This window comes from Carcharodon carcharias, chromosome 9 (assembly GCF_017639515.1).
Source record: "Carcharodon carcharias isolate sCarCar2 chromosome 9, sCarCar2.pri, whole genome shotgun sequence".
Classification (NCBI taxonomy): Eukaryota; Metazoa; Chordata; class Chondrichthyes; order Lamniformes; family Lamnidae; genus Carcharodon; species Carcharodon carcharias.
In genome coordinates, this window is record NC_054475.1 from 96,919,192 (window position 1) to 96,945,416 (window position 26,225).

Sequence of the window (26,225 nt, forward strand, 5' to 3'; positions counted from 1 at the left end):
ATCCGTATTAAAATAATTTTATAATTCTGCTTTCTAGTGAACTACCCAAAAATATCAATTTATCAGCATTCTTAATTCAGAAATATACAACATTGTAATTGTAAGCATATATTTTGCCTTCCTAAGGTTACACAGCATGGTTATTTAATACATGAAGGAAATCTCATTACTTCAGAAGAAGGTTGCATTTTCTGCAACTTTCTATATCTACATTGTTATGATCTGAGACCAGACCCCCAAGTTTTTGTTAAGATCCTGCTAGGTACCAATAACGTTTTGTTTAAGGTAGACAAAGTTTGAGATTCAAGACACTTGCTAAGAGAATAAAGCCACAACATTCTTTTGAACACACAAAAATAAACTTTACTATACAAGGTCTAGAAGTTAAAACAATTTCTAGTTGAGTGTCTTGGGCTACAGAAAGATATAGATGGGATGGTCAAATGGACAGATAAGTGACAGATGGAGTTTAACCCTGAAAAGTGTGAGGTGATACACTTTGGAAGGAGTAATTTGACAAGGAAATATTCAATGAACAGCATGACACTAGGAAGTTCTGAGGAACAAAGGGACCTTGGCGTGTGTGTCCAGAGATCTCTGAAGGCAGAGGGGCATGTTAGTGGGGTGGTGAAAAAGGCACATGGGACACTTGCCTTTATCAATCAAGGCATAGATTACAAAAGTAGGGAGATCATGTTGGAGTCGTATAGAACCTTGGTGAGGCCACAGCTGGAGTACTGTGTGCAGTTCTAGTCGCCACATTATAGGAAGGATGTGATTGCACTGAAGGGGGTGCAGAGAAGATTCACCAGGATGTTGCCTGGGATGAGATATTTAAGTTATGAAGATAGGTTGGATAGACTTGGGTTGTTTTCGTTGGGGCAGAGAAGACTGAGGGGCAACCTGATTGAGGTGTACAAGATTATGAGGGGCATGACAGGGTGAATAGGGAGCAGCTGTTCCCCTTAGTTGAAGGGTCAGTCACAAGGGGACATAAGCTCAAGGTGAGGGGCAGGAGGTTTAGGGGGGGATGTGAGAAAAAACTTTTTTACCCAGAGGATGGTGACGGTCTGGAATGCACTGCCTGGGAGGGTGGTGGATGCGGGTTGCCTCACATCCTTTAAAAAGTACCTGGATGAGCACTTGGCATGTCATAACATTCAAGGCTATGGGCCAAGTGCTGGTAAATGGGATTAGGTAGCTAGGTCAGGTGTTTCTCACGTGTTGGTGCAGACTCGATGGGCTGAAGGGCTTCTTCTGCACTGTGAGATTCTGTGATTTACATTATCTTTCTTGTACTCTAATGTTCAGGGTTAATATGAGGTAAATGTGAATTAACAGACAAACTGTAGTCGAACGCACCACATTGTACGATAAATAGCAAATGTGACCAAGACAGCAACCCCACCCGCATGTTAGGAAGCACCATGAGTCAACCAATCTTATTGAAATTCTGTCTCCCTCATGAGGGACTCCAAACTTTTCATTTTTGAAGATTAAACCTGAAATCCCTCAAAGGTGCTCTAACTAAGACTACCTCAACGAGTGCACACCTCCCAGGGTTTCAATCTTGTCTCCCGAGATTGCATTCCCTGGATTTCCAAGTCTGCACTCCAGGCTCTATTTACTGGCACAATTTCAGCTCTTTAACAGCCCCTGGGTTTCACTCCAATCTCCCCAGCTACACCAAGCTACAAATGGCTCCCGGGGCTTCTTCTGAGTCCTAATCCTTTCTAGCGCGAAGCCAGTGACCTTCTGCCACATTCTCAGTTTCCCAGGGCTTCTCTTGAGCCCTAACTGCACACAGCCAGCCAACAGTAACACTTTTGCTGCCTGGAGACTGCTAACAGCAGCACTTTTTTGGATGGCCTTTTCCCCTGCACAGAACACTCCCTGCCCCGGCAAACACACAGCTATGTTGAAACTCTAGAACTTTCTTAAGCTCTATCCATTTCCATGACAAGGTAGCCTTCCAGGGCTCACTGAATGCTTTTAAATTTATCGTAGCTTTAACTCCCAAAGAAATCCAACTCTCTGGGCTGCATTTCTTTGCAAGCAGTGTAGGCACCTCATCTTCAATTCTTCAGCTTAGTAAGCTCACCTGCTGTTATAATCTTACTTTTCTAGCTGTTAACTCCTTAGGTCAACATGGCCCTCACCTCTTAAGTGTGAGTCTTTAAGCTGCTTTAGTTGCATTTACCCCATTTTCTACAGTCAAACTTTAATCTTCCCAGAACTAAAAATTCCTTCTAAAATATTACTATGAACCATGAATTAGGTATTTATAAACAACAATCGTACTTAATTACATAGTACTTCAAACCCTAATTACAGTGCACAATATTCATTATAGTATGTTGCCAGTAATATCAATAGATAAATGGTTAATATGTTCGGCTCACACTTTTCTGCCCATTGTATAAGTGGGGGCTTATAACTCATTCAAAATAAAATAACATTTGTCTTAAAATAGCAAACTGATGAATACCATACAGATCCATTAAAAATTTTGCTCATTAATTTCAGTAACTAATTTCCTGGATCATATGCCCACATCTTACTTTAGACCAAGTATTGTAGAATTATTGAAAATGACAGTTATTTGTGACTGTTCTATGTTTCAAGTAGAAACTTGTATGCACTTTATTAAAGTATTACCTCATCTAACACATGGAGATCTTTGCTCATTTTCTCTGCAAAAGCTTCTGAATTGGAAATAGACTCATCAAACTGTTCCATTAATTTCTCAATATCAAATGCCTCTTTTGATGATAATTCTTGATAAACACCAATTCCTTCTTCCTCTTCAACTGGTCTTCTTGCTCGCTGTTCCATTGGAGGACGCAGGCTCTCTGGAATACAATAAAATTTTATATCTTCCCATTATGTTCTGGAACCAAAAATTTCATCATTCAAACCAATGTTCCCTAGAATTTACCTAAGCTGTGCACAGTCCATTTGTTGCACTGTGCAGTCCCATTAAGATTTTTTTGCCCCCAAAAGTATTTTCTTCATAAAATTTATAACAGCACATGGCATGACAATTCAAAGTCCCTTTACATAAAGTGCAAACCAATTCAGTTTCTTTCAATACGTTCTAGGTGCCTCAACAGCTACAATTACATATATTCATATATCAATACAGCCTGAGGGGTCTGACGGTTTCCAATCCCTCAGTGTACTACAGTGTCTTTGCAGCAACTGCCCCAAACTTTAGCGTGTCCCTGAGCATGTGGTTCGGAATTTGAAATGTGCCAGTCTGTAACACTTGAGGGCAAAATCTTTAGCTCGGTGGGCGGGCACAGTCCTGGCCTGCTTGAGCCGAAAATGACGTGTGTTGACATCAGGCAAGCGTCCCAACTTCAACGTGCAGTCATGTGATATTTTGCACGCCTGCCAACAATTAAAAGGCCTGTTAAGGCCATTAACAAGGTTATTGACTGACATTTTTTGCAGCCCGTCCAACCTTATGGTTGGCGGGCAGGCGAAAAGGCCAAGCAGCCTTCGCACTTCTTAGAAAACCTCATCCACAGACGGGATGAGGTTTCCTAAAGCAAATAAAAATAAAATAAAAAATGTAAAATTTAATTAATAACACGTGACAGAGCCACATGGGGGGACGTGTTTTATTACATTATTTGTCTTTTTTTTGAAAAGCTTCATCTCCCTGAGGCAGCTCTGTGCCTCAGGGAAATTATGAAGCGTGCACTTGCACGCATGTGCAAAGTTCGCGCTTGCCCCGCTCAACACTCTTTCCCTTGCCCCAGCTACATAGGCAGCACTGAGTGTTGCCACTCGCGTTTCATGCTGGGCGGGCTTTAATTGGCCCGCCAGCGTGAAATTGCCTTTTCGGCCTCAATCGCGGGTGGCGGTCGGCTTCCCGATCACCCCTGCCCACTCCCGCCAAGCCCGTCTAACAAGGGAAAGATTCTGCCCTTAGTTGTCAACAGCTCTTTGCACTGGAAGACCATCAAGAAAAATCTGTGCAAAAGAAGGGTGACAATCCCAGGCAGCTAGGTCAAAGTGTCCCTGTACATGGACAACATTGCTGTCTTCTGCTCAGATTGGCTGCCAATTCACAGAATGAAGGACATCTGGGACCAGTTTGAACTGGCCTTGGGAGCCAAAGTAAATTGCGGCAAGAACAAGTCCAAGTTTCTTGGGAGCTACACCAATCAATTCTTTGTCCCCTTCACTGTCAGGTCAGACTACCTGAAGGTGTTGTGAATGTGGTTTGGAAGGGCCAGGCATGTGCTAAAAACTGGAAGGAGCATGGTAAAACAAAAACTGGGCATTTGGGAACAATGTTCCCCCTCCATTGTTGTTAAGAACCTGGTCATCTGGTGTGAGATACTCTCGCTGTTGCCTCACATGGCACGACTGGCCCCCACCCTACTCCTGCACAACTGCAGTCACCCGAGCCATATTCTATTTTATCTGGAGATCAAAAATAGTCTGTGTCTGCAGAGGCATGAAGTATAAACCTCTAGATAAAAGGGGGGAAAAAATGTACCCAACATCATCCTCATCCTGATGGCCACACCTTTGTGTGCAACTCTATCAAGCTGTGCTTAGACCCTTGGTATGCTAACACCAGGTGTCACCATGTGCTGAGGTTCTACCTGTCCCTGGTGTTGCGAAGGATGGATCTGGCCACGTTCCTGCAGAATGCTCCATTCAGTTGGATCATGCCATACCACCTGTCCCTAGTGGAAAAGTTTATACAGAAAAACAACTTTGACCACAAGTCCATCAGGCAGTGGTCCACATGTAATGTCCTCAAGGCTCTGCAGGAAAAAGAGATAGTGGATCCTGTCAATGGTATCATGAGCAGACTGTCAGAATCATTTAGCAGAATGTCTCATCGCGTGATCTTTCAAAGTATTGTTCCGAAATGAGATGAAGAACGTGCTAACAACCACTATCACAATACCTCAATTTTTAATTACAACAAATACAGGCAATTGATAGCACAGAAAGAGGCCATTCAGCCTACCATGCCTATGCAAGCCCTTTGGAAGTTTATTCATTTCCCTGCCCTTTTCCTACAGCCATGCAACTTTTTCCACTTCACGAATTTAGCGACTTTCAATTTGAAATTAATTATTGAATCTGTTGCCGCAACCTTTCAGGCAATACATTCCTAATCATAGCATCTCAATTTCCCCCCCCCCCACCCCCCCCCCCCCCCCCCCCCCCCCCCCAATGTTGTTTCTGCTTCTTTTGCAAAGGGTATTGACCCTTCTGACACTGGGAATAGATTCTTTTTAACTCTGTCAAACTCTTCATGTTTTGAACACCTCTATCAAATTTCCCCTTAGCACTAAGGAGAAGAAAACCCAGTTTCTCCAATCTCTCTACCTGACTGTTGTCCTTCACCTTAGCTTCTAATTCTTCTTTGATATATATAGGAATGGTGCCAAAAAAACTGGAGGTTTTTAAGCAGGTGTAATCTGCTTATAGAGAGGGATAAGCTCAGCAACTTTAGACCAGTCAGCCTAATGTCAGTGGTGAGGATACTATCAGAGGCACTATTCCACAACAAAACTGAATGTTTTGTAGTTGGTGTGTTTATGCACTTTCAAAAAACTTTTGCTGAAGTACTACACAGTAGATTTGCCAGTTTGTTGTGGCCAAAGCCACAATTTCGATCCTTACTTCCCTTACCAATTTAGCATGCATCCCACCCTGATGGGTAACTTTTCTACTTTGAGTGCTCCCAACCTTTTTAGTACCTACTCTTTATGTATTTTAATCCTATCCAATTTCTCTACTACTTCCTTCTTTATTGTGACTTTGAATAGTTTTCCTCACTATGCCAACATATACTTGTATGTAAGCCAACTTTTAGTCCTTGGGCCTTGACAAAATGATGAACAAAATATTGTGCTAATGGAAATATTTTCTGAGAATTTGGTATAACTCAATAGCATATGAGGATATTTACTTAAAAATGATCAAGTTTCCCTGTGATAATCACCACGTGAAAAATTTGCAGCCACGCTGTTAGGTGATAAATATGATGAAGTGTCCCCTGGGTGAGGTACCAGCATAAGTCAGTGCCTTCAGAGGAGATGGGGTGAACAAAGAAAACTTGAGGATGAAAAGAAAAACAATGAAAAACTCTAGTGGCAGGGTGGTTCAAACTACTTTCACATATATTCTGATTAAAAAGAAAATAGGCATTGTAATTTAATAAATATTTTAATGTAATAACAATGAAGCAGCTTACAGGATAATAACGTTAAAAAAATTACTTGCAAATTGACCACCTCAAATCAAATGTATCAGTGTCTTCATTGTTTCATCAGTTCTTGCAAATACACCATTTTTGAGGGAGGTTAAAATATTTTCTCTGTTAAGGACCTAGATGAAGCGACTTTAAAGTAGAAACACTGGTGTTAATTTTCAATGCCATCGCCTGGTGTAAACAGCCTCAATATAGGGTTGTTAGCCTTTTGAGTGATGTAGCTGGTGCCATTTATAAAAGAAGCCTATCACATGGTGTGAAAAGCCTCTACCTGTTTCAGGCAATTGGCCTCTTTTGGATCCTATGACTATCAATTTAGATAGGAATTGGTCATAGAATGCTCAGCACAGGCTTCAACCAGTTTTGGGTGTGATGGAACAAATGAGGTTCAGCAGAGGTAATTCAAACTATTTTTGTGGGTCTTGAAGGAGCAGGAATGCACCTTCATGACTGACAAAAATAATCTGGGCTGCTGCTGCCCTGGGATCCCAAACCTCTACGATGATGATAAACCCACCCTCCCACCACAGTTTGTCTTCCTAGCAGCTTCCTGTGCCAAATTTTTGTGAATTGCATGGGATGCCTGCTTGGCACCCTGCAACTCACCCAGCCTATGTGAACGAGGCCAGAGCCTCAAAATCATGGGTGTAATTTTACTATGGTTCAGCTGCCAACCAATGCATTCCATCAATCGGTCAACGAAGAGTTAAAATAGACATGCTGTGTTTCTTATCCTGTACCACACGTTAACTTTTTTAAAATTAATATAAAAGAACAGAACATAATGGAAATACCCAGCAGGTCAAGCAACATTTGTTGAAAGGGAAATACAGTTAATGGGCTGAGCCTTCATTTTAAGGCAGAAGCAGATCTGCCAGCAATTTCTTGCAACTGACCAACATGCCAGTCTGCAGATAAGTTCCTACCTCCAGCCTATTTCCATGGACACAGCTTCCAGGAGGGCAGGGAAGGTTTTCCACTCGTCAGTTGTGGGCAGTCAACTAAGCTGAGGACATTTGATACACCATCCAGGTTTTCCAGTTGACAAATAGCCCCCCATTCCTTATATGACTGGAGACCTTGCATGGCTGTGGCCTCCCGATGGCAGGCAGTGTTACTCACAATAAGAGGTTGGGGCGGAAGAATTAATCCATGTAGGTCTCTTGGTTAAAGCTGATTTATTTTCAAGACAACTCCTCAGTACTGCTAGCTTCCTCATAGCTTCCCCACAAAGTGTTCCAGCTGTACCTTTTTATTCTATTCAGTTGGGATAATTAATGCCCATCACCTGTTTAACTACCAATTGGTTTTTAACAAGATGATCGCCATATTAACAGATTCCCCTCTTTTTAAAAAAAATTGAACACTTTTTTTAAAGCGAATAAAAGGAAATAATGGGCAGAATTTTGCCGTCGATGAGCAGGGGGTTGGCCCGCTTGCCGACACATAAAATGACGCGGGATGATGTCGGGCGGAACCCCCGACGTCACTGCGCCCCATTTAAATTTTCAGGAAGGTGGGGGCTCAGCAAAATCAGCTGCAGGCCCGCTGACCAGTCAATGGCCAATTGAGGCCATTGACAGAATCATTTAAACAATTAAAGTACCTGCCTGTCCAACCTTAAGGTTAGCGGGCAGGCCAGGAGCCCCGGCGGCAAATAGAAAAAACATGAAACCTCATCCACTGGCAGAATGAGGTTTCATGCAGGGTTCTAAGAAGTTTAATAAAGTTTTACTGTAATTTATGAACATGTCCCATCTCATGTGACATTGCCACATGAGGAGGACAAGTTAGGGAATTTTTTTTCTATTTTTAATGCTTTTAGAAGTGTAAGTGATCTCCCTGAGGCAGCACTTAACCTCAGGTAGATGTGCGCTCTTTAATGCACATGTGCAAAAGAGCGCACTCTCGCTTTTGGGGAATCTGCCCGCCCGCACAGGAAGCGCTTCCCGCCAGACGTTACGCGGGGCAGGTCTTAATTGGCCCGCCCACGTAAAATAGCGGCAGGGCCCGCTTCTCCAGCGGGAATCATCTCCCCGCCTGCCAAAGATTGGGTCGGGCCCGCCCGCCTGGCAGGCAGAAACTTCTGCCCCATGTCACTCCTTTTTGTAAAACAGTCTGATAGTTGGTGACTTGCGTCAACCCATTTTATCTTAGAGATCTCTTTTCTTTCTAACATCTCCTTTATGCTGGCTAGGGCAATTCGTACCCTTTTTTCCATCACACTTTTCGTGGAATGAACATTGTCCCAAAGAGACCGGTTATCAACATAACATTTTAATGGTCAAATTTTTCCCACATTGCCCCCTTATATAATATTTCTGTCAATATATTGGGCAAGTAAACCCCCATATCTAATGCCTCTACTAAGGCTAACGTTTCAGCAGCTAAGGTGCTTTTCACTACCCTTTTTATTTTCTTGGTCTCCCAAGCCAGTAGGCAACATTTATCGTTCTTTCCCACCAAGAATATGATGAACCCTGCTGTGCTAGAGTACCCATCTGGAAGATTGGCATGTGAAGCAGCACTAAAAATGACCAACCTCATATCTTCTGAATCACCCAAGGCTGGGTCTTGAGCACACGTCTCTCAGAATTTAATTTTTTTTGAAAGTGTTTTATTTGGTCTCAGAACTTGCTCAACTGTCGCATGTTTCATCATGGTACTCAGCTCCAACGCATCATAACTAGCATCAGGCTAGTCTGAATGCACAACCAGTTCAACTGCCCAATCAAACTTCTCAACTGTTCGGTTTCTTCCTTTGTAGCAGGATCCTCTTTTTGTGAGGATCTATCACAAGTTATTGGGATATAATTAATATTTTCTAGATAAGATTGTTGATTCAATGTCACTTCTAAATTGCTCTGCTTAATGTCTAAACCTATGTATTTAAAGGCCCCAGAAGCCTGACTTCCGACCTGGAATTCCTTCTTTATCTTCTCAATTAACCATTGTTCAAATTCTACAGATCCTCCCCACAGGAAATCATCAATGTGCATGATAAAGTTCCCAGCTAGTTTCTCCCTATGGTACCAGTAGAACATCGCGGGGTTTGTCTTTAACCGAATGCAAACTATTTTCAACAAGACAGACCTCACAGAAAAATACCATACTCTTGATGCATCATTCAACCCATAAACACACTTATTCAATTTCCATCACTTTCCTTCTACATCCCCGGCTTCTTCGGATGGTTTCAAAAAAAACTTCCCTTTGAAACTACTCCCCCTTTAAAATCGCAGCCTTTATGTCAATCAATTTGCACTCCCAGGAATAGGATGCCAAAATAGCTAAAAAAAATCTTCAAACTCACTTTCCCCACAGTAGGCGAGTCCACTCTGACATCCTAATCTCCTAGTCTCTCTTCAAAGCCTCGGGCTACTAATCTCGCTTTGGCCTTATATGTGCCATCTGGGGGTACCTTTTCTGTACAGATCCATCTGTGGGACAAAGCTGGCTATCCACTGTCAGGTATTTCAGAATGTATCCCAAATTTTTTCCAACTTTCTAACTCTTTCCATTTGGCTTCCTTTTTCAGCTTACTTTCCAATTTATTAACAGCTACTAGAATTTCTCTGTCATAAGGACTTCTACTTCTATTGATATTGTTAGCTTGATCTCTAATCTTCTTTGTTAAATTACGGCCTCTACTCACATTCCACTCCCTTTCTGGACTGCTACTATATGATCGTCCTCCAATGCGAACAGAACTCCGTTCGCAAATCCGTGATCTTTTTCTAGGGCCACGGCCACTTTCTGGTCCACTGTCAGAATTCATACTGCGCTATCTGGGTTTCCACATCTTTACCTCGGTTTGCAAATCGATAGGTCTTGTCTCCTGTCCTTCATCCTGGACATTTAGCCAATGTTTGTATTTACCAGTGGCCTTTCCTGCTCTCCCTACGATGGTGGCATCCCTCCACACACTGGTCTCTTCTGGCATGAATGTTACCTTTGTTCCTACTTTGGGTAATTGCCCTTTCAGACGAATAGCGTTGTCCTATACCTCAGTATTACTTTGTTTATAGTCAGTCAACCCTGTATCTGCCGTCATCTACTTCTCATAACTACCCAGTGTACGTGTATGTGAAGTGCATGGTGCTTCCTCGCCTTGTTCAGAACCTGTAAAGGTATAGTCAGCACCAATTAATAGTGAAGAATGTACCCTAACAGTTTGATTATCATATTGCACAATTACTAGTTTTCCATCATTCCTTATAACCTTGCCAGGTCCTTTCCACTCTCTGGCCTTTCCTTTTATAATATACCATGTCTCCTTGTCTAAACTGTATTCCCGATGGTCTTACGCGGTGCCGTAGGGCCTGCCGGATTTTCTCTGAAACCTCAGCTTTAACGAAAGCTTTTCTGCCCGCATGCAAAGCCTTCAGATGAGTAGAAAAAGTGGAGCTAATGTTAGTCCCTTCTAGAACAGGGGGAGCATCTGACAACACCAAAGGTAACTTCGGATTTCTTCCATACATCAACCGACATGGACTGTACCCCCCCAACCATTTGCAGAAAGTTCTTTGCATGCACCGCCCATGCTAGCGCCGTTAGCAGTTTACAACCTGGTTGATCAACTAATATTTTATGTAATATGTCATTTATTACTGCATGGTTTCTTTCACTGAACGGGCTCTCAGCTGCAGTGTGCATAACTATGATGTTTAAATTTTCGCATATATCTCAAAATTCCTCATTGGCGAATTCCCCACCATTATCTGTGAAGAATTTCATTGGTGTTCCTAATCCTGTTCCTACCCATTTCTCCATGAAATTATCGACAATGGTCCTTTTGTCTTTACTATGTATCACAGTGGATAGACTAAATCTGGTTGCCATATCTATGAAGTGTAGTAAAAAAAAAACCCCTATCCTTGTCCCAAACTTTCAAGTCCATTGCCATTGCATTGTCAAACTCCCTGGCTAGTGGCAAGCTCACAACAGGTCGTGGTGGTGTCTTGTAATCTTTAAGACAAATTTCACATTGAACAGCGACTCATTCAATAAGATCATTATATCCTTTATCAACCACTCCCGCATCTCGAAGCGAAGTTTTCAGATTCTGTGGCGCTGGATGTGCAAACTGTCTATGTAATTTCCAAATGATCCTTTTGTCCACAAAATTCTCATTCTCGGCAGTTAACAAAACTTCATGAACTTTTTGATGAGAAATCTCTGGATTCCTTAGTGGTAAGCAGTAATGGCCTAACCGAGTAAAATGGAGATCCACATTTTTCCCAAACACAACTGCTCCATCATTCTTCATATCTAGCGTCATCTTGAGCCTTCTTCAGCGCAGATCGACTCAACAATAGCGGTATCTCGCTAGAAACCACATCAGTACTGATAAACAGATTGATCCCTGCTATTTTACAAGGGAGGACCACCCTTTTGCAGGATGTTAATGTATTGTCATCTCCGAACCTGAAGCAGATAGAGCTTTCATACTCCTTGACCCTCCGTCGGTCTGCCGCATCAAGAGACTCCAGATAGCAGTTAAGCCAGTCCATGCCGCACACCACAGAAGTGCAACTACTGTCCAGGCCTGCACAGTTGAAGGAATCTACCATCAAGATACTCATTACCGGATTCAAACCCTGATCAATATAATTCCATCATGGCAGTCACCATCATTTTCAGATGAATCCGTCTCGTGGGTCACTTCAAAAACACAATTCCTTCGCTGTGGGCAGTTCATTGCGTAATGGTATTGGGAATCACACCGAAAACACCAATTAACCATTCTCGATGCATTTTTTGGGTTTAAATGTCTACGGTCACCATCCCAGACATGCTTTTTGTCCCGACTCTCAAATTGGCTCGGGTTACAACCATTTTCAGACCTCTTGTCATTAACCCCATCCTTGTATTGGAATCTTCATCTAAAATTTGGTCGACCGCAAAATTCGGTCACCATTGAATCCTCTATCCTTTGTTTTACAGCATAGCTGTTCGCATTTGCTAAAAAATGTGGCAGGGAACAACTGTTTCCCCAGGAAATTTTTTAGGGCAGCAGTCATTTGATCTAAGAGAGGTTCTTTCCCTCGGAACTGAACCCCCATTAGTACTAAAAGACTATCAATATGGGAAATGCGAGCACAGTCCAGTAGTTTAAATGCAAATACCGATTCTGGAATTTCAAGTTCAAATCGCTGTAGTCTCCTGTACCATTTATCAAAATCCATGATATATTCTTCCATGGGCTGATCATCTGATTTCCTAAACCTATCAAAGATCATCCAAGCTTCATACGCTTCCAATAACTCATCCTTTTTGTATAACTTATCCAAAAATTGTATCAGACGGTTCAATCACTCTTCATGATCCAAATCACCCACTTTCCACTCTGAAAATACTTTACTTCTTATCTTACTTTTGGCTGGGTAATGATAACACCAAAGCCATACCTTGTTTCTTCTGGGGTATAGCAGTAACCTGTGTCCGCATTTCAACTTCAGCCTTCCATTGCTGATAAGATTCAGTGTCAGAAAAAATTGGGGGATAGTCAAAGCTTGCGATTTTGCACCATCCTTCTGCCATTCCATAACTTGTTAGCAACAGTGCACTTCTTTTCCCTCAGAGGACTGAGACAGAAAGCTTCACGTGCAGCAATCAATCAGCAAAGCTTAAAGTTCATTCTCTGCTATCATGTTACTCACAATAAGAGGTTGTGGTGGAAGAATTAATCCAGGCAGGTCTCTTGGTTAAAACTGATTTATTTCCAAGACAACTCCTCAGTTCTACTAACTTCCCCACAAAGTGTTCCAGCTGTACCTTTTTATTCTATTCAGCTAGGATTACTGATGCCCATCACCTGTTTAACTACCAATTGGTTTTAACAAGATGATTGCCATATTAACAGGCTGGAAGGGGTGGAGGGGGCTTGGTCCAGGGGGCATCCTGCTCAGCAGCCCAGCATTAATCCGCTGGGCAGCGAGAACCACAGCTATGGCTGCAGGCCATTCCTTGGAAGGGTTCTTACTCCACAATGATGGCCTAGCAGCCGTGGTCCCCCACCTAAAGTCACACTGCGGGATTATTAGCCATTCAGAATCTTGAGGCCCTCCTGTTGTGAAACCTGTCTGCCGTCCCTTAATTGGATGGGGCTCCCAGAGGTGGCCTCTTAATTGGTTATCTCTTCTAAAATGTCATCCAGCGCCACACCATGACCACCTCTGGGTTTCTGACCTAGAATTCAGCCCAATGTTGCGATCAGGACCCTGGAACTAAACCTCAGCCCAATGTTCCAGGTCAATGACTTGGCAAAAGTTACAGTGGAATAGATTTTAAGCTTGTAAAACTAAGCTGCCACTCATTGCAGAGATAGTGACTGAACACTGTAAATAAAGAATTTTCTTAACTGTGGGTAAATAAAGTTATTACTCAGCTTAATCTACAAAAAAAGCGTAAAAATTTCTTTGTGTATTTTTTTGAAATAGTAGAAGGTAATAAGTTCCAATTCTTTTCAAAGAGTGCCCACGGTTACCTGTGATATAGGTGTTCAGTGTTGGTATCAGAGAGAGTAAGTTCACAAAATTTTGTGTCATCTTTATTTAAAAAAGCTCCCTGCTTATGGAAAAGTGAGTCCGGCCAGGCAAGCTAATGGCTAGGTGTCACAAAATCTGATCAGAAGCAGTTCATAAAAAAACTACTGCTAACCCGTGAAGAGGAGATTGCATTCAAAAGGAGAAGTGTTTTAATCAACATCCTTGCCAAATAAGACATTTTTTATGAAAATAAATGGAAGCAAGGAAAAATGTGGCCAGAACAGTTCCATTCCATGACGGTACTTCTGGAGATGTTGTTGCTGGATGTGTCAAATGGATGACAATGAGAAAGGGGACGGGAAATACAGCACTGAAGGTATTGTATCTGAATGCATGCAGTATACAAAATAAGGTAAATGAGCTTGTGGCGCAGATTGAAATTGGCAGGTATGATGTGGTGGGCATTACAGAGACATGGCTGCAAGGGGATCAGGACTGGGAGCTAAATATCCAAGGATATATATCCTTTCGAAAAGATAGGCAGTTTGGCAGAGCGGATGGGGTTGCTTTGTTAGTAAGAAATGAAATTAAATCGATAGCAAGGAATGATGTAGGGTCAGATGATGTAGAATCTGTGGGCAGAGTTGAGGAACCGCAAAGGTTAAAAAAACCATAATGGGAGTTATGTACAGACCTCTGAACAGTGGTCAGGATATGAGGCACAAGATACACCAGGAGATAGAAAAGGTGTGTAAGAAAGGCAAGGTTACAGTGATCATGGGGGAGATTTCAATATGCAGGTAGACTGGGAAAATCAGGTTGGTAGTGGATCCCAAGAAATGGAACTTGTGGAATGTCTATGAGATGGCTTTTTGGAGCAGCTTGTGGTGGAGCCCACTAGGGAACAGACAATTCTAGATTTAGTGATATGTAATGAGGCAGATTTGATAAGGGAGCTTAAGGTGAAGGAACCCTTAGGAGGAAGTGACCATAATATGATAGAATTTACCCTGCAATTTGAGAGGAAAAAGCTGGAATCAGATGTAACGGTATTGCAGTTGAATAAAGGCAACTACAGAGGCATGAGGGAGGAGCTGGCCAGAATTGACTGGGAGATGAGCCTAGCAGGAAAGACAGTGGAACAGCAATGGCAGGAGTTTCTGGGAGTAATTTGAGAGACACAGCAAAAATTTATCCCTAGGAAGAAGAAGCATACTAAAGAGAGGACGAGGCAACCATGGCTGACAAGGGAAGTCAGGGACAGCATAAAAGCTAAAGAGAAAGCATACAATGCGGCGAAGAGCAGTGGGAAACCAGGAGATTGGGAAGCCTACAAAGACCAACAGAGGACAACTAAAAAAGAAATAAGGAGGGAGAAGATTAAATATGAGGGTAAACTAGCCAGTAATATAAGAGAAGATTGCAAGAGTTTTTTTTAGATATATAAAGGGTAAAAGAGAGGCAAAAGTGGACATTGGGCCACTGGAAAATGACGCTGGAGAAGTAGTAGTGGAGAACAAAGAAATGGCAGAGGAACTGAATAGGTACTTTGCGTCAGATTTCACAGCGGAAGACACGAGTAACATCCCCAAAGTTCAAGAGAGTCGAGGGGCAGAGGTGATTATGGTGGCCATTACCAAGGAGAAGGTGCTAGGTTAACTGAAAGGTCTGAAGGTGGATAAATCACCTGGACCAGATGGATTACACCCCAGAGTTCTGAAGGAGATAGCTGAAGAGATAGTGGAGGCGTTAGTGGCGATCTTTCAGGAATCACTGGAGTCAGGGAGGGTCCCAGAGGACTGGAAAATCGCTAATGTAACCCCCCTGTTTAAGAAGGAAGTGAGGCAAAAGACGGGAAATTACAGGCCAATTAGCCTGACCTTGGTCGTTGGTAAGATTTTAGAGTCCATTATTAAGGATGAGATTTCAGAATACTTGGAAGTGCATGGTAAAATCGGGCAAAGTCAGCATGGTTTCATCAAGGGGAGATCATGCCTGACAAAGCTGTTAGAATTCTTTGAGAATGTAATGAGTAGGTTAGACAAAGGAGAGCCAATGGATGTTATCTACTTGGACTTCCAGAAGGCCTTTGACAAGGTGCCACACAGGAGGCTGCTCAGTAAGATAAGAGCCCATGGTGTTAGAGGCAAAGTACTAGCATGGATAGAAGATTGGCTGTCTGGCAGGAGGCAGAGAGTGGGGATAAGGGGGTCCTTCTCAGGATGGCAGCCGGTGACTAGTGGAGTTCCACAGGGATCAGTGTTGGGACCACAACTTTTCACTTTATACATTAATGATCTAGATGAAGGAACTGAGGGCATCCTGGCTAAGTTTGCAGATGATACAAAGATAGGTGGAGGGACAGGTAGTATTGAGGAGGCGGGGAGGCTGCAGAAGGATTTGGACAGGTTAGGAGAATGGGCAAAGAAGTGGCAGATGGAATAAAACGTAGGGAAGTGTGAGGTCATGCACTTTGGTAGGAAGAATAGAGGCATAGACTATTTTCTAAATGGAGAGAGAATTCAGAAATATGGAGTGCAAAGGGACTTAGGAGTCCTAGTCTAGGATTCTCTTAAGGTTAACTTGGGTCAGTAGTTAGGAAGGCAAATGCAATGTTGGCACTTATTTTGAGAGGACTAGAATATAAAAACAGGGATGTGCTGCTGGGGCTTTATAAGGCTTTGGTCAGACCACATTTAGAATATTGTGAGCAATTTTGGGCCCTGTATCTCAGGAAGGATGTGCTGGCCCTGGATAGGGTCCAGAGGAGGTTCATGAGAATGATCCCTGGAATGAAAGGTTTAACATATGAGGAACGTTTGAGGACTCTGGGTCTATACTCGGAGCTTAGAAGGATGAAGGGGGGATCTGATTGAAACTTACAGAAAACTGAAAGGCCTGGATAGAGTGGACGTGGGGAGGATGTTTCCATTAGTAGGAGAGACTAGGACCCGAGAGCACAGTCTCAGAGTAAAGGGAAGACCTTTTAGAACAGAGATGAGGAGAAACTTCTTTAGCCAGAGGGTGGTGAATCTATGGAATTCATTGCCACAGAAGGCTGTGGAGGCCAGGTCATTGAATGTATTTAAGACCGAGATAGATATGTTCTTGATTGGTAAAGGGATCAAAGGTTACGGGGAAAAGGCGGGAGAATGGGGTTGAGAAACTTATCAGCCATGATTGAATGGCAGAGCAGACTCAATGGGCCGAATGGCCTAATTTCTGCTCCTATGTCTTATGGTCTTAATACAGGAATGATAGAGGACTGGAGGGTTGCCATGTTACACCGCCTTTCAAGAAAAGGGAAGGGTTTAAACCAGGAAGCTATATTTCAGGTCAGGCTAACATTGGTAGTGGGGAAGTTATTTGAGACCGTTATTAGGCACAAAATAAATTCTTGTTTGGAAAGACATGAGTCAATCAAAGAGAGCTACCTGTTAAAGGTAAATTGTCTCTGATTAACTCGATTGAATTCTTTGATGACGCAACAGAGGCCACTGATCAAGGTACTACACTAAATGGGCATTTGGAAGGTACTGGACAAAATACCACACAGAAGGCTTTTCAATAAGATAGAAGTATGTGGAAATAAGCAGAAAGTGGCAGTACAGATACAACACTGGCTCAGTGACAAGGAAATGTGTGACAAGTGATGGATGTTTTTCAGATTGGGAGATAATTTGCAGCAGTGTTCCCAAGGGTTAGTTTTGGTCCATTACTTCCTTTAAGTTTTATAAATGACCTAGACTTGGGCTTAAGCAGCGGTATTATAAATTTGTAGATGATACAGAACTGATGAAATAGTAGATCATGATGGGGATAACTATAGGTTTTGGGTAACAGAAAGGATGGTGCAATGGGTTGAAGCATGACTGATGGTGTTCAATGCAGAGAAATGTGAGGTCGCTTACTTGAAAATCTCCCCCAGGGCCACGTCATCGTCACTTCTGAGTTACTGCCTGGAATTCAGTCCAGTGTCAGGATCAAGACCCTGGATCTAAAACTCAGCCAAATGTTCCAGGTCACTGACCTTTCACCAGAAACGACAAAAGTTACTGTGTAACTGGTTTTAAGCTTGTAGAGCTAAGCCACTACTCACTGCAGAGGTAATGACTGGCCACTGTAAATAAAGCATTTTGTTAGCTGTGGGTAAATAAAGTTATAACTTAACTTAATCTGTTAGTAGTTCAACTAAAAAAATTGCATAAACTTCATAAATGTATTTTTTGAAAAGGCAGGAGGAAGATAAGAAGTTTCAATTTTGTAACAGTGCCCATAGTCACCTGATTTTCAGAAGGCTATTTTTTTCTATTCATTGGATGTGGGCATCGCTGGCTAGGACCACATTTATTTCCCATCCCTAATTGCCCTTGTTCAGAGGGCATTTAAGAGTCAACCACTTTGCTGTGGGTCTCGAGTCATATGTAGGCCAGAACAGGTAAAGGCAGCAGATTTCCTTGCCAAAAGGACATTAGTGAACCAGATGGGTTTTTACAACAATTGGCAATGGTTTCATGGTCATAATGTTTTCATTCCGCGGTAGTCCAAGCTCCATGATGCTTTTGAACTTGCAAGCATACTTATGGGACGGCTGCTAGGAGCCAAGTGATACCCACTTCAAATTTGGCTGATTCCATCCATCAAAAACCTGAACAATGAAGTGCAACACTGCCTCGTGTGTGGGACTTTATCAAAGCTTTCTGAAAATCCAAATACGCCACATCCACTGGTTCCCCCCTTATCTATTCTGCCAGTTACATCCTCAAAAAACTCCAACAGGTTTGTCAAACATTATTTCCTTTCATAAATACATGTTGACTCTGCCCAATCATACCTTTATTTTCCAACTATCACATCTTTTATAATAGAATTTTCCATAGTACTGAAAGTCACCGTAGTCCCAGAGGACTACAGGCTGCTCTCTCATTAGAGATAGACGACTGATGGTGAGTTTAACCTAGGGGTCACCATGCCTCAGACGAGGGGCGAATTGAGAAGACAGGGCCTTCATTGATGAGCTTAGCCAGTATGGGAATTAAGCCCACGCCACTGGCATCACAAATCAGGTGCCCAGCCAACTAAGCTAACCAACCCCAACGTTAGGCAGTTGAACTGGTTGTGCACTCAGACTAGGCCTGACGCTAGTTATGATGTGTTGGAGCTGAGTACCATGATGCAACATGCGACAATTGAGCAAGTTCTGAGAGCAAATAAAACACTTAAAAAAATTAAATTCTGAGAAATTCGTGCTCAAGTTTCCAGCATTGGGTGATCCCAGTGCATCCCTATTGTCTTTCTAATAATCACACCTTGGAAAATTTGGCAGGCAGTCATATCACTGATTTTACTGCCCATATTGGCACTGGGGCCCCATAAAATTTTAAACATTATGTGTAAAATGCATTTTACATTTTTGTAAGAGAATAAAGAACCATTCTTGTGTGGATTTTACCTTCCAAAATGTGAGAACTGACGTTTACAAACTTAATTCTGTTGTGTAGATAACGACGATTGAGCTTGAAGAGACAGGACATAAAGTTATTTTTCTCTCCAGAATTACCGGCGATCCACTTGTATACTTTATCAAACTGCAAATCAAATTCCGGATTATCCTATAAGAAAATAAAGTGCAATATCAACTCTCAGGCACATGAAACATTAAACTGTTCAAAATATTCAACTACCATTTAACAATTTTCAATCTCAATCTAAATGCACCCAAGAGTTTTTTCTTAGCGTTTCATAGATGTCAAACCACAATCAGATCAGCTGTGATCTTATCAAATGGCAGAGGACGCTCAAGGGACCCAATGGCCTACTTCTGCTCCTAATTTGTTAGTTCATATTTATAGTCCTATCAATCAAAACTTTTGGAAAGTCAGAAGTTATGTCGCAATTGGAACATCCATGCCAGTGTCTTAAACTAAAGGCATTTACAAAGGTATGAAGATGAAGTTGGCTAAAGTGGACTGGCAAAATAGATTAAATGGTAAAACAGTTGATAAGCAGTAGCAGGCATTTCAGGAGACATTTGATAATTTGTAACAAAGATATATTCCACTGAGAAAGAAAGATGCCACTAGAAAGATGAATCATCTGTGAAGAAAGAAGGTAATAAAGGATGGTATCAAATTAAAAGAAAAGGCATATGATGGTCGTGTAGTGGTTAATGGCCCAGGCTAATCCTTTGGGGGACATGGGTTCAAATCCCACCATGGCAGCTGGTGTATTTTAAATCTGGAATTGAAAAGCTAGTTTCAGCAATGGTGACCCTGAAAGCATTGTTGTAAAAAGTGAAAGGTAAGAAGGTCTGACCTCCTTGGAACTCAGATCCACAGATCCAATGTCCCTTGGAATTATCCTCTGAAATGACCTGGCAATTCACTCAGTTTAAGGAATGGGCAACAAGACCCACATCCAAGTAAGAATAAAATAAAATGTTGTGAAGTGATGCTGGTGGGCCAGAATTTGGAAAAATTTTGGAAATCTAATATAGATTGAGAAAAAGAAATAAACAAAAACAGTAATAGCTACTACAAGTACATAAGAAGGAAGAGAACAGCTATACTAAATGTTGGTCCCTAAGTGGATGAGTTTGAAGATGTAATAATTGTAAACAAGGAAATGGCAGAGAGTGTCGCATATGGATAGGGTAATAGACAAAAAAGTAAGAAAGTGCAGTATGAGTTCTAATGGTGGGCTCGAGAGCAACTTTTGCATTAGAAAATGACCGGAGAGAGGGTCTGACCACACGAGAGATCTTACAGCAGTTCCGAAAGAGACCGAAGTGAAAATGGAGATCACAGCTCGAATAGATTGCATAATAAATGAGGGCTGTAGAACAGTCTCAAGATCGTTGTTTGGTATTGCTGAAGAGAGACATGGCGAAGCTTTTCATCTTACACTCATCAGGACACTTCACAAGAATACCAATATAAGGGGAAAACAACAATATATACTGTATGTGACGGTAGTGCTGATTGGTTGGCAAGCGATTCCGATTGGTAGAGGCATTGCCATGAAGTATGTACCAGAGATGGTTAACTGCCAAGCATTGTTTGAAATTTAAAGCAGGCAGCTAGACCCTGATTGGTCAAAGCATGAGGAATGAGTCAACAAATGGCTGTCACTTATTTTGTTTAGCTGAAAGAGGCACAATGTATACACATGTTCTTTCTGTCTGCAAACAGGTTCCTGTGTATTAATATATGCCGTTTCCAGTACATGCAAATGCGCCGCGCTACAAGCCTGACTGACACTCTTAAATTGGTTGTCAGCGTAATTCTTAGCACACTGAGAATTATTTAGCAAATGCTGTCCAATCACGGAACCACATCTAATGTTGAACACCGTGGCCGGGATTTTCCAGCCCCACTGTGGCGGGACCGGCGAGTGACGCGAGTGATTAAATTTCAGCGGGACTGGACGATCCCAGCAGTAGGTGGGACTGGAGTTTTGCAAGCAAGGACTGGTTGGGTACAGTCTGTACCTTGCCCATTGTGAACAGAGGCTGGGACATGCTGTTTGATATGATCCGCCAGTCTTTGGGACGTACAGCCTACACATCACACTGGCATTGAAATTCATAAAACACATTACTCATTTGTGTGATAGGCAGAACATCTTTTTGGCTTGATAGCAGCATCCTGTTAGTGATAAATACCACTCATGTTGCTATTGCAGCATTGCAGTGTGAAACAGCTAGTTTCACCTGTTGCTTGAATTTTTGAGAAAACTTGCTCTTCAGGGCCGAAAGTGACAACTTTAGGCCCGTTCATTAGTTTGTGTGATATACAGCACAAAATTATCTGATCAGGGTAGCCAATATCCTCCAGAGTACCTTTTGTGCATCCTATTTTGGCATCAAGCTTGCATGGTGAACAAATGGCTCGGGCCCTATTTACAACGTTGCTGACAAGACAATCTTATAGCATGTGGAACTGTAAGGGTCCCAAAACGTATACTGACCAGTGAAGGGAGGCTTGCGGTAGACTGCGGTAGAGAACTCCCTGGCAGATTTCTTGTCTAGTACATCAAGGAAGGGGAGTTCATTTGACAGCTCCATTTCAAATGTGAATTTGAGTGCAGGATGGAGCCCATGGAGACATGTAAGGAAATTACTACATGCAGCTGAGGATTTAAAAATAGCAAATGTATCATCCACATATTGGACATATGTGAAGGGAGGGAGGTTAGGTGTCATCCATTGAAGACATGTTTCTCATGGAACCCAACAAGGATATTTGGAAGAACAGGGCCTAGAGGGGATCCTATGGCAACACCATCTATTTGGGCATGCATGGTGTCATTAAAACTGAACTCAACTCTGTGAGTTGCCAAGTTCATAAGTTCAATGAATATTGATTCACACAATGGTGGCAGGTCTAGATTGCCATGATATAATGCTGCAGCGCAAATATCTATGGCTTCCTTAAGTGAAACATTAGTGAATAGGCTAGCAATGTCAAATGAGTACATGGACAAAGCATTGCTATTGATATGCAAGTCTTGTATGGCCTTCGCAAATGTGAAAGAGTCCTTCAATGTGTATTTGGAAAACTTGGTCAAAAGTGTTTGAATAAATTTGCCCAACCATTTGGCCAATTCATGTTGTGCTGAAGCAGTCATAGGTAAGATAGGGCGGAGAGGGACATCACTTTTGTGTGTCTTGTGTTTGTTCTTGCACATGGTTTCAATTTTGGTGTGTCTTCATCCCAATTCAAACAGGAAGAAGTACTTGCTGAGTTTGAACTCATCTACTCCCAACTATCCCACCACAAACCAGCGTCCACTGAAGACGCTGAATCCTTAAAAGTGCACCCAGCTGATCTAGTGAACGCATATTGCGGGATTCTGAACAACCTGTCTGACTTACACATGCAATGCAAACGTCTTAGAGTTGTGAGGCCTTAAGACCAACATCAGAAAGGGAATAGTCATCCTTAACAAGCATGACTGTATCAACAAAATGCATGCCATATTTAATGACAGGTCCAAATTTGTATCCAATGGACCTGTCACTCAACAAGGCTGGACAGCCTTGCCTGAAAGTAAACTAAAAAAAACCCTTGCTAGACTTAGCTCATCGCTACCGCGTGATATATATGACAGGGTTCGTCCTCACTGTTAGCTATGTCTGCATATGTATGGGCTGCCCAAGAGACACAAAAGTGATGTCCCTTTGAGTACAAGATGAAATGCTCTGACATGTCTCTCTTTTCAGCAATACTCAAGTCTCAAGATTAGACTAAGCAGAAGTCCTCATGACTGTGAAGTTTTGGTGGCTGCTAACAATCTAGAGGGTAAACTAATAAACAAGCAGAACAAAAGGAAATAGGTAGATGTAAGGAATTTGGAATTTATTCTTAAACACTAGATAGGGGACAACCAGCCTTATCACATAGAAGAATTGTATGGAAAACGTCAATTCATTTGGGACTTTTAAGGCTAAAGTAAGGCTAGTAGCTCAGGGGTTTTGAAGAGCGATACAGATGTTAAAGTGGACCCTCCACACCTGGAAACATAACCATGAAAATATTTTTTTTTTGTTCTTTTGGCCACATATTCATGGGAGTGTAGATCAATTGACATAAAAGTTGCATTTCTACAGGGTGAACATTTTCAGGGAAGTGAAACCTGGGCATGTCAGTGGCGCAGCTCCAGGGACCTGGGTTTGATCCAGACCACTGGTGTCTGTCTGTGTAGAGTTTGCATGTTCTCCCCGTGTCTGCGTGGGTTTCCACCGGATGCTCTGGTTTCCTCCCGCCAGCCAAAGATGTGCTGTATAGTGGATTGGTTATGGTAAATTGTCTGTGTGTGTGTGTGTTTTTTTTTGTGTGTGTGTGTGTGTGTGTGTGTGTGTGTGTGTGTGTGTGTGTGTGTGTGTGTGTGTGTGTGTGTGTGTGTGTGTGCTCTGTGATGGACTGGCATATCATCCTGGGTGTACCCCGCCTAGTGCCCATTGCCTGTCAGGATAAGCTAAGACTTCCCATGACACTGAATTGGATGAAGCAGTTCTGGAAAAGTGAGTGAGTGTTTCTGAAACTGCCTAAAGGGGCAGGTGATGCAAAAGGGAAACTATGGAAATTAAACAAATATGTTTATGGCCTGAATAATGCCTCGAGGGTGTGATGTTTTTTAGTTCCTTTTAGTGCAGGAACTAAAAGCAGATCCTGCAGTGTTTTACTGGCATCAAAAAGGGAAACTTTCAGCATCTTTGTGGTGCATGTTGATGATTTCTTATGGGCTGGTACTGTGGAATTTGGGAAATGTGTATTAAAGATCAGAAGTCAAGCTTCAGGGACTTTTAAATACTTTGGTTTAGACCAGGGGTCGGCAACCTACAGCATGTGTTCCAAAGGTGGCATGCAATATGATTTTGAGTGGCACTCATGCTGCTGGTCCAGTTAACGGCATAAAAAGTTCTAAATCTAATATTTTGTCATATACTTATCCTGAGAAGGTATGTTACATTGATAGAATATGTATTTAAACAGTAAATGCTTGTGTTTTATTCATTGCTGGGATATTTTAAGGGAGACAATGGTGTAGTGGTAATGTTGCTGGACTAGTAATCCAGTGGCCCAGGCTAATGCTGTGGAGATATGGGTTCAAATCCCACTATTTGAATAGGTTGAATTTGAATTCAGTTAATAAATCTGGAATATAAAGCTAGTTCAGTAACAGTGATCATGAAATTATTATTGATTATTGTAACAAAAAACCATCTAGTTCACTAATGTCCTTTAGGGTAGGAAATCTGCTGTCCTGGTCTGGCCTACATGTGATTCCAGATCCACAGCAATGTGGTTGACTCTTAATTGTCCTCTGAAATGGTCTAGCAAGCCACTCGGTTAAAAGACAATTAGGGATGGGCAACAAATGCCCACATCCCATGAAAGAATTAAAAAAAAATCAGGGAGGGGAAAAGTTACCTGGACACTTTGCTCCAGGAAGCAGTCACACCCCACAGGTTAGGTAATTCAAAATTTGGCAGGTGATCAGGGACTGGAGGGTGTGACGGCAGGTATGGGGACACAGGGGGTAGTCTTCGAGGAGCCTCAGCCCCTGTAACTGTCCAACAGTCACGAGGCTCTTGAAAGCTGTGCGGACGAGAGCAGGGACTGCAGGAAGGATGAGCAAACTGACCATGGCACTGTGTATAGGGAGCCATTCAAGTGGGGGGAGGAAATAGGAACATAGTAGTGGTAGGGGGACAGCATAATTAGGGGATTGCTACTGTTCTCTGCAGCCGTGATCATGAGTCCCAAAGGCTGTGTTGCCAGGGTTAAGGATATCTCCTCAGGGCTGGAGTGGAACTCAGAGTGGGAGGGGAAGGATCCAGTTGTCATCAGCCATGTTGGTACCAACAACATGGATAGGAGTAAGTAGAAAGGAGGTTCTGCTGAAAGAATTTGAACAATTAGGAACTAAATTAAAAAGCAGAACCTCCAAAGTTCTTGGGATTACTACCTGAGCCACATGCAAACTGCCATAGGATAAATAAAATCAAGGAGTTAAATGCGTGGCTCAAAGATTGGTGTGGGAGGAATGGGTTTCAGTTCAATGGGCACTGGCTCCAGTACTGAGGTAGAAGGGAGCTTTTACGGTAGGATGGGCTTCACTTGAACCAAGCTGGGACCAGTATCCTGGAGAATCGAATAACTAGGGCTGTAGACAGGGCTTTAAACTAAATAGAGTGGGGAAGGGTTCTGGTGTAGAGGGGGTACATAGGTTAACAAAGCAAAATGGCAGCATTGCAGGGCAGCTATCCTGAGTGTGTCAGGAAGGGACAGAGTGTATGAACATAAAAAAAAGCAGCAAATAGGGTCAAAAGGGGAAAAATGGTAAAAAGGTACAATTAATGACTCTTAAATGCACGTAGTATTTGGAACAAAATAAATGAATTAACGGCTCAAATAGAGGTTAATAGGTATGATCTTACAGACATTACGGAGACATGGTTACAAGGAAATCAAAGCTGGGAACTAAATATTCAGGTATATGACTTTTCAAAAGGGCTGGCAGGAAGGAAAGGGTTGTGGGGTAGCTTTGTTAGTATGAGATGGAATAAGTACGATAGCAAGAAATGATCCTGGATTGGAAGGTGTGGAATCCATATGGGTAGAGGTAAGAAATAACAAGGGGAAGAAGACACTGGTGGGAGCAGTCTGTAGGCCTCCTAACAAGGAGCTGTGCTACAGGACAGAAAATAAATCAGGAGATAATGAAGGCATGTAAAAAAGGCAGTATATTAATCGTGAGTAACTTTAATCTTCATGTAGATTGGGAAAATCAAATTGACAGAGGTATCCACAAGCAAGAATTCATTGTGTATTCAGGACAGTTTCCTAGAATAATATGTTGTGGATCCAACCAGGGATTAGGCTATTTTGGATCTGGTAATGTGTAATGAGGCAGGTTTAATAAATCTCAGAGAAAAGATCCCCTAGGAAACAGTGACCATAACATGGTGGAATTTAGCG

General features: G+C 42.3%; 1 protein-coding gene across 3 annotated transcripts in view; it reads right to left on the bottom strand.

Annotated features, from left to right (window-relative positions):
* The window catches only part of LOC121282545 (exocyst complex component 1-like), a 150,108-nt gene that overhangs the window by 76,903 nt on the left and 46,980 nt on the right, over nt 1-26,225 (bottom strand). For all 3 annotated transcript variants that reach the window (XM_041196280.1, XM_041196281.1, XM_041196279.1), the window contains exons 3-4: nt 19,193-19,352; nt 2,659-2,852 (exon numbers count right to left, since the gene is read on the bottom strand). In XM_041196280.1, coding sequence (XP_041052214.1) covers nt 2,659-2,852; nt 19,193-19,352 — 354 coding nt within the window. The remainder of the gene's footprint in view (nt 1-2,658; nt 2,853-19,192; nt 19,353-26,225) is intronic.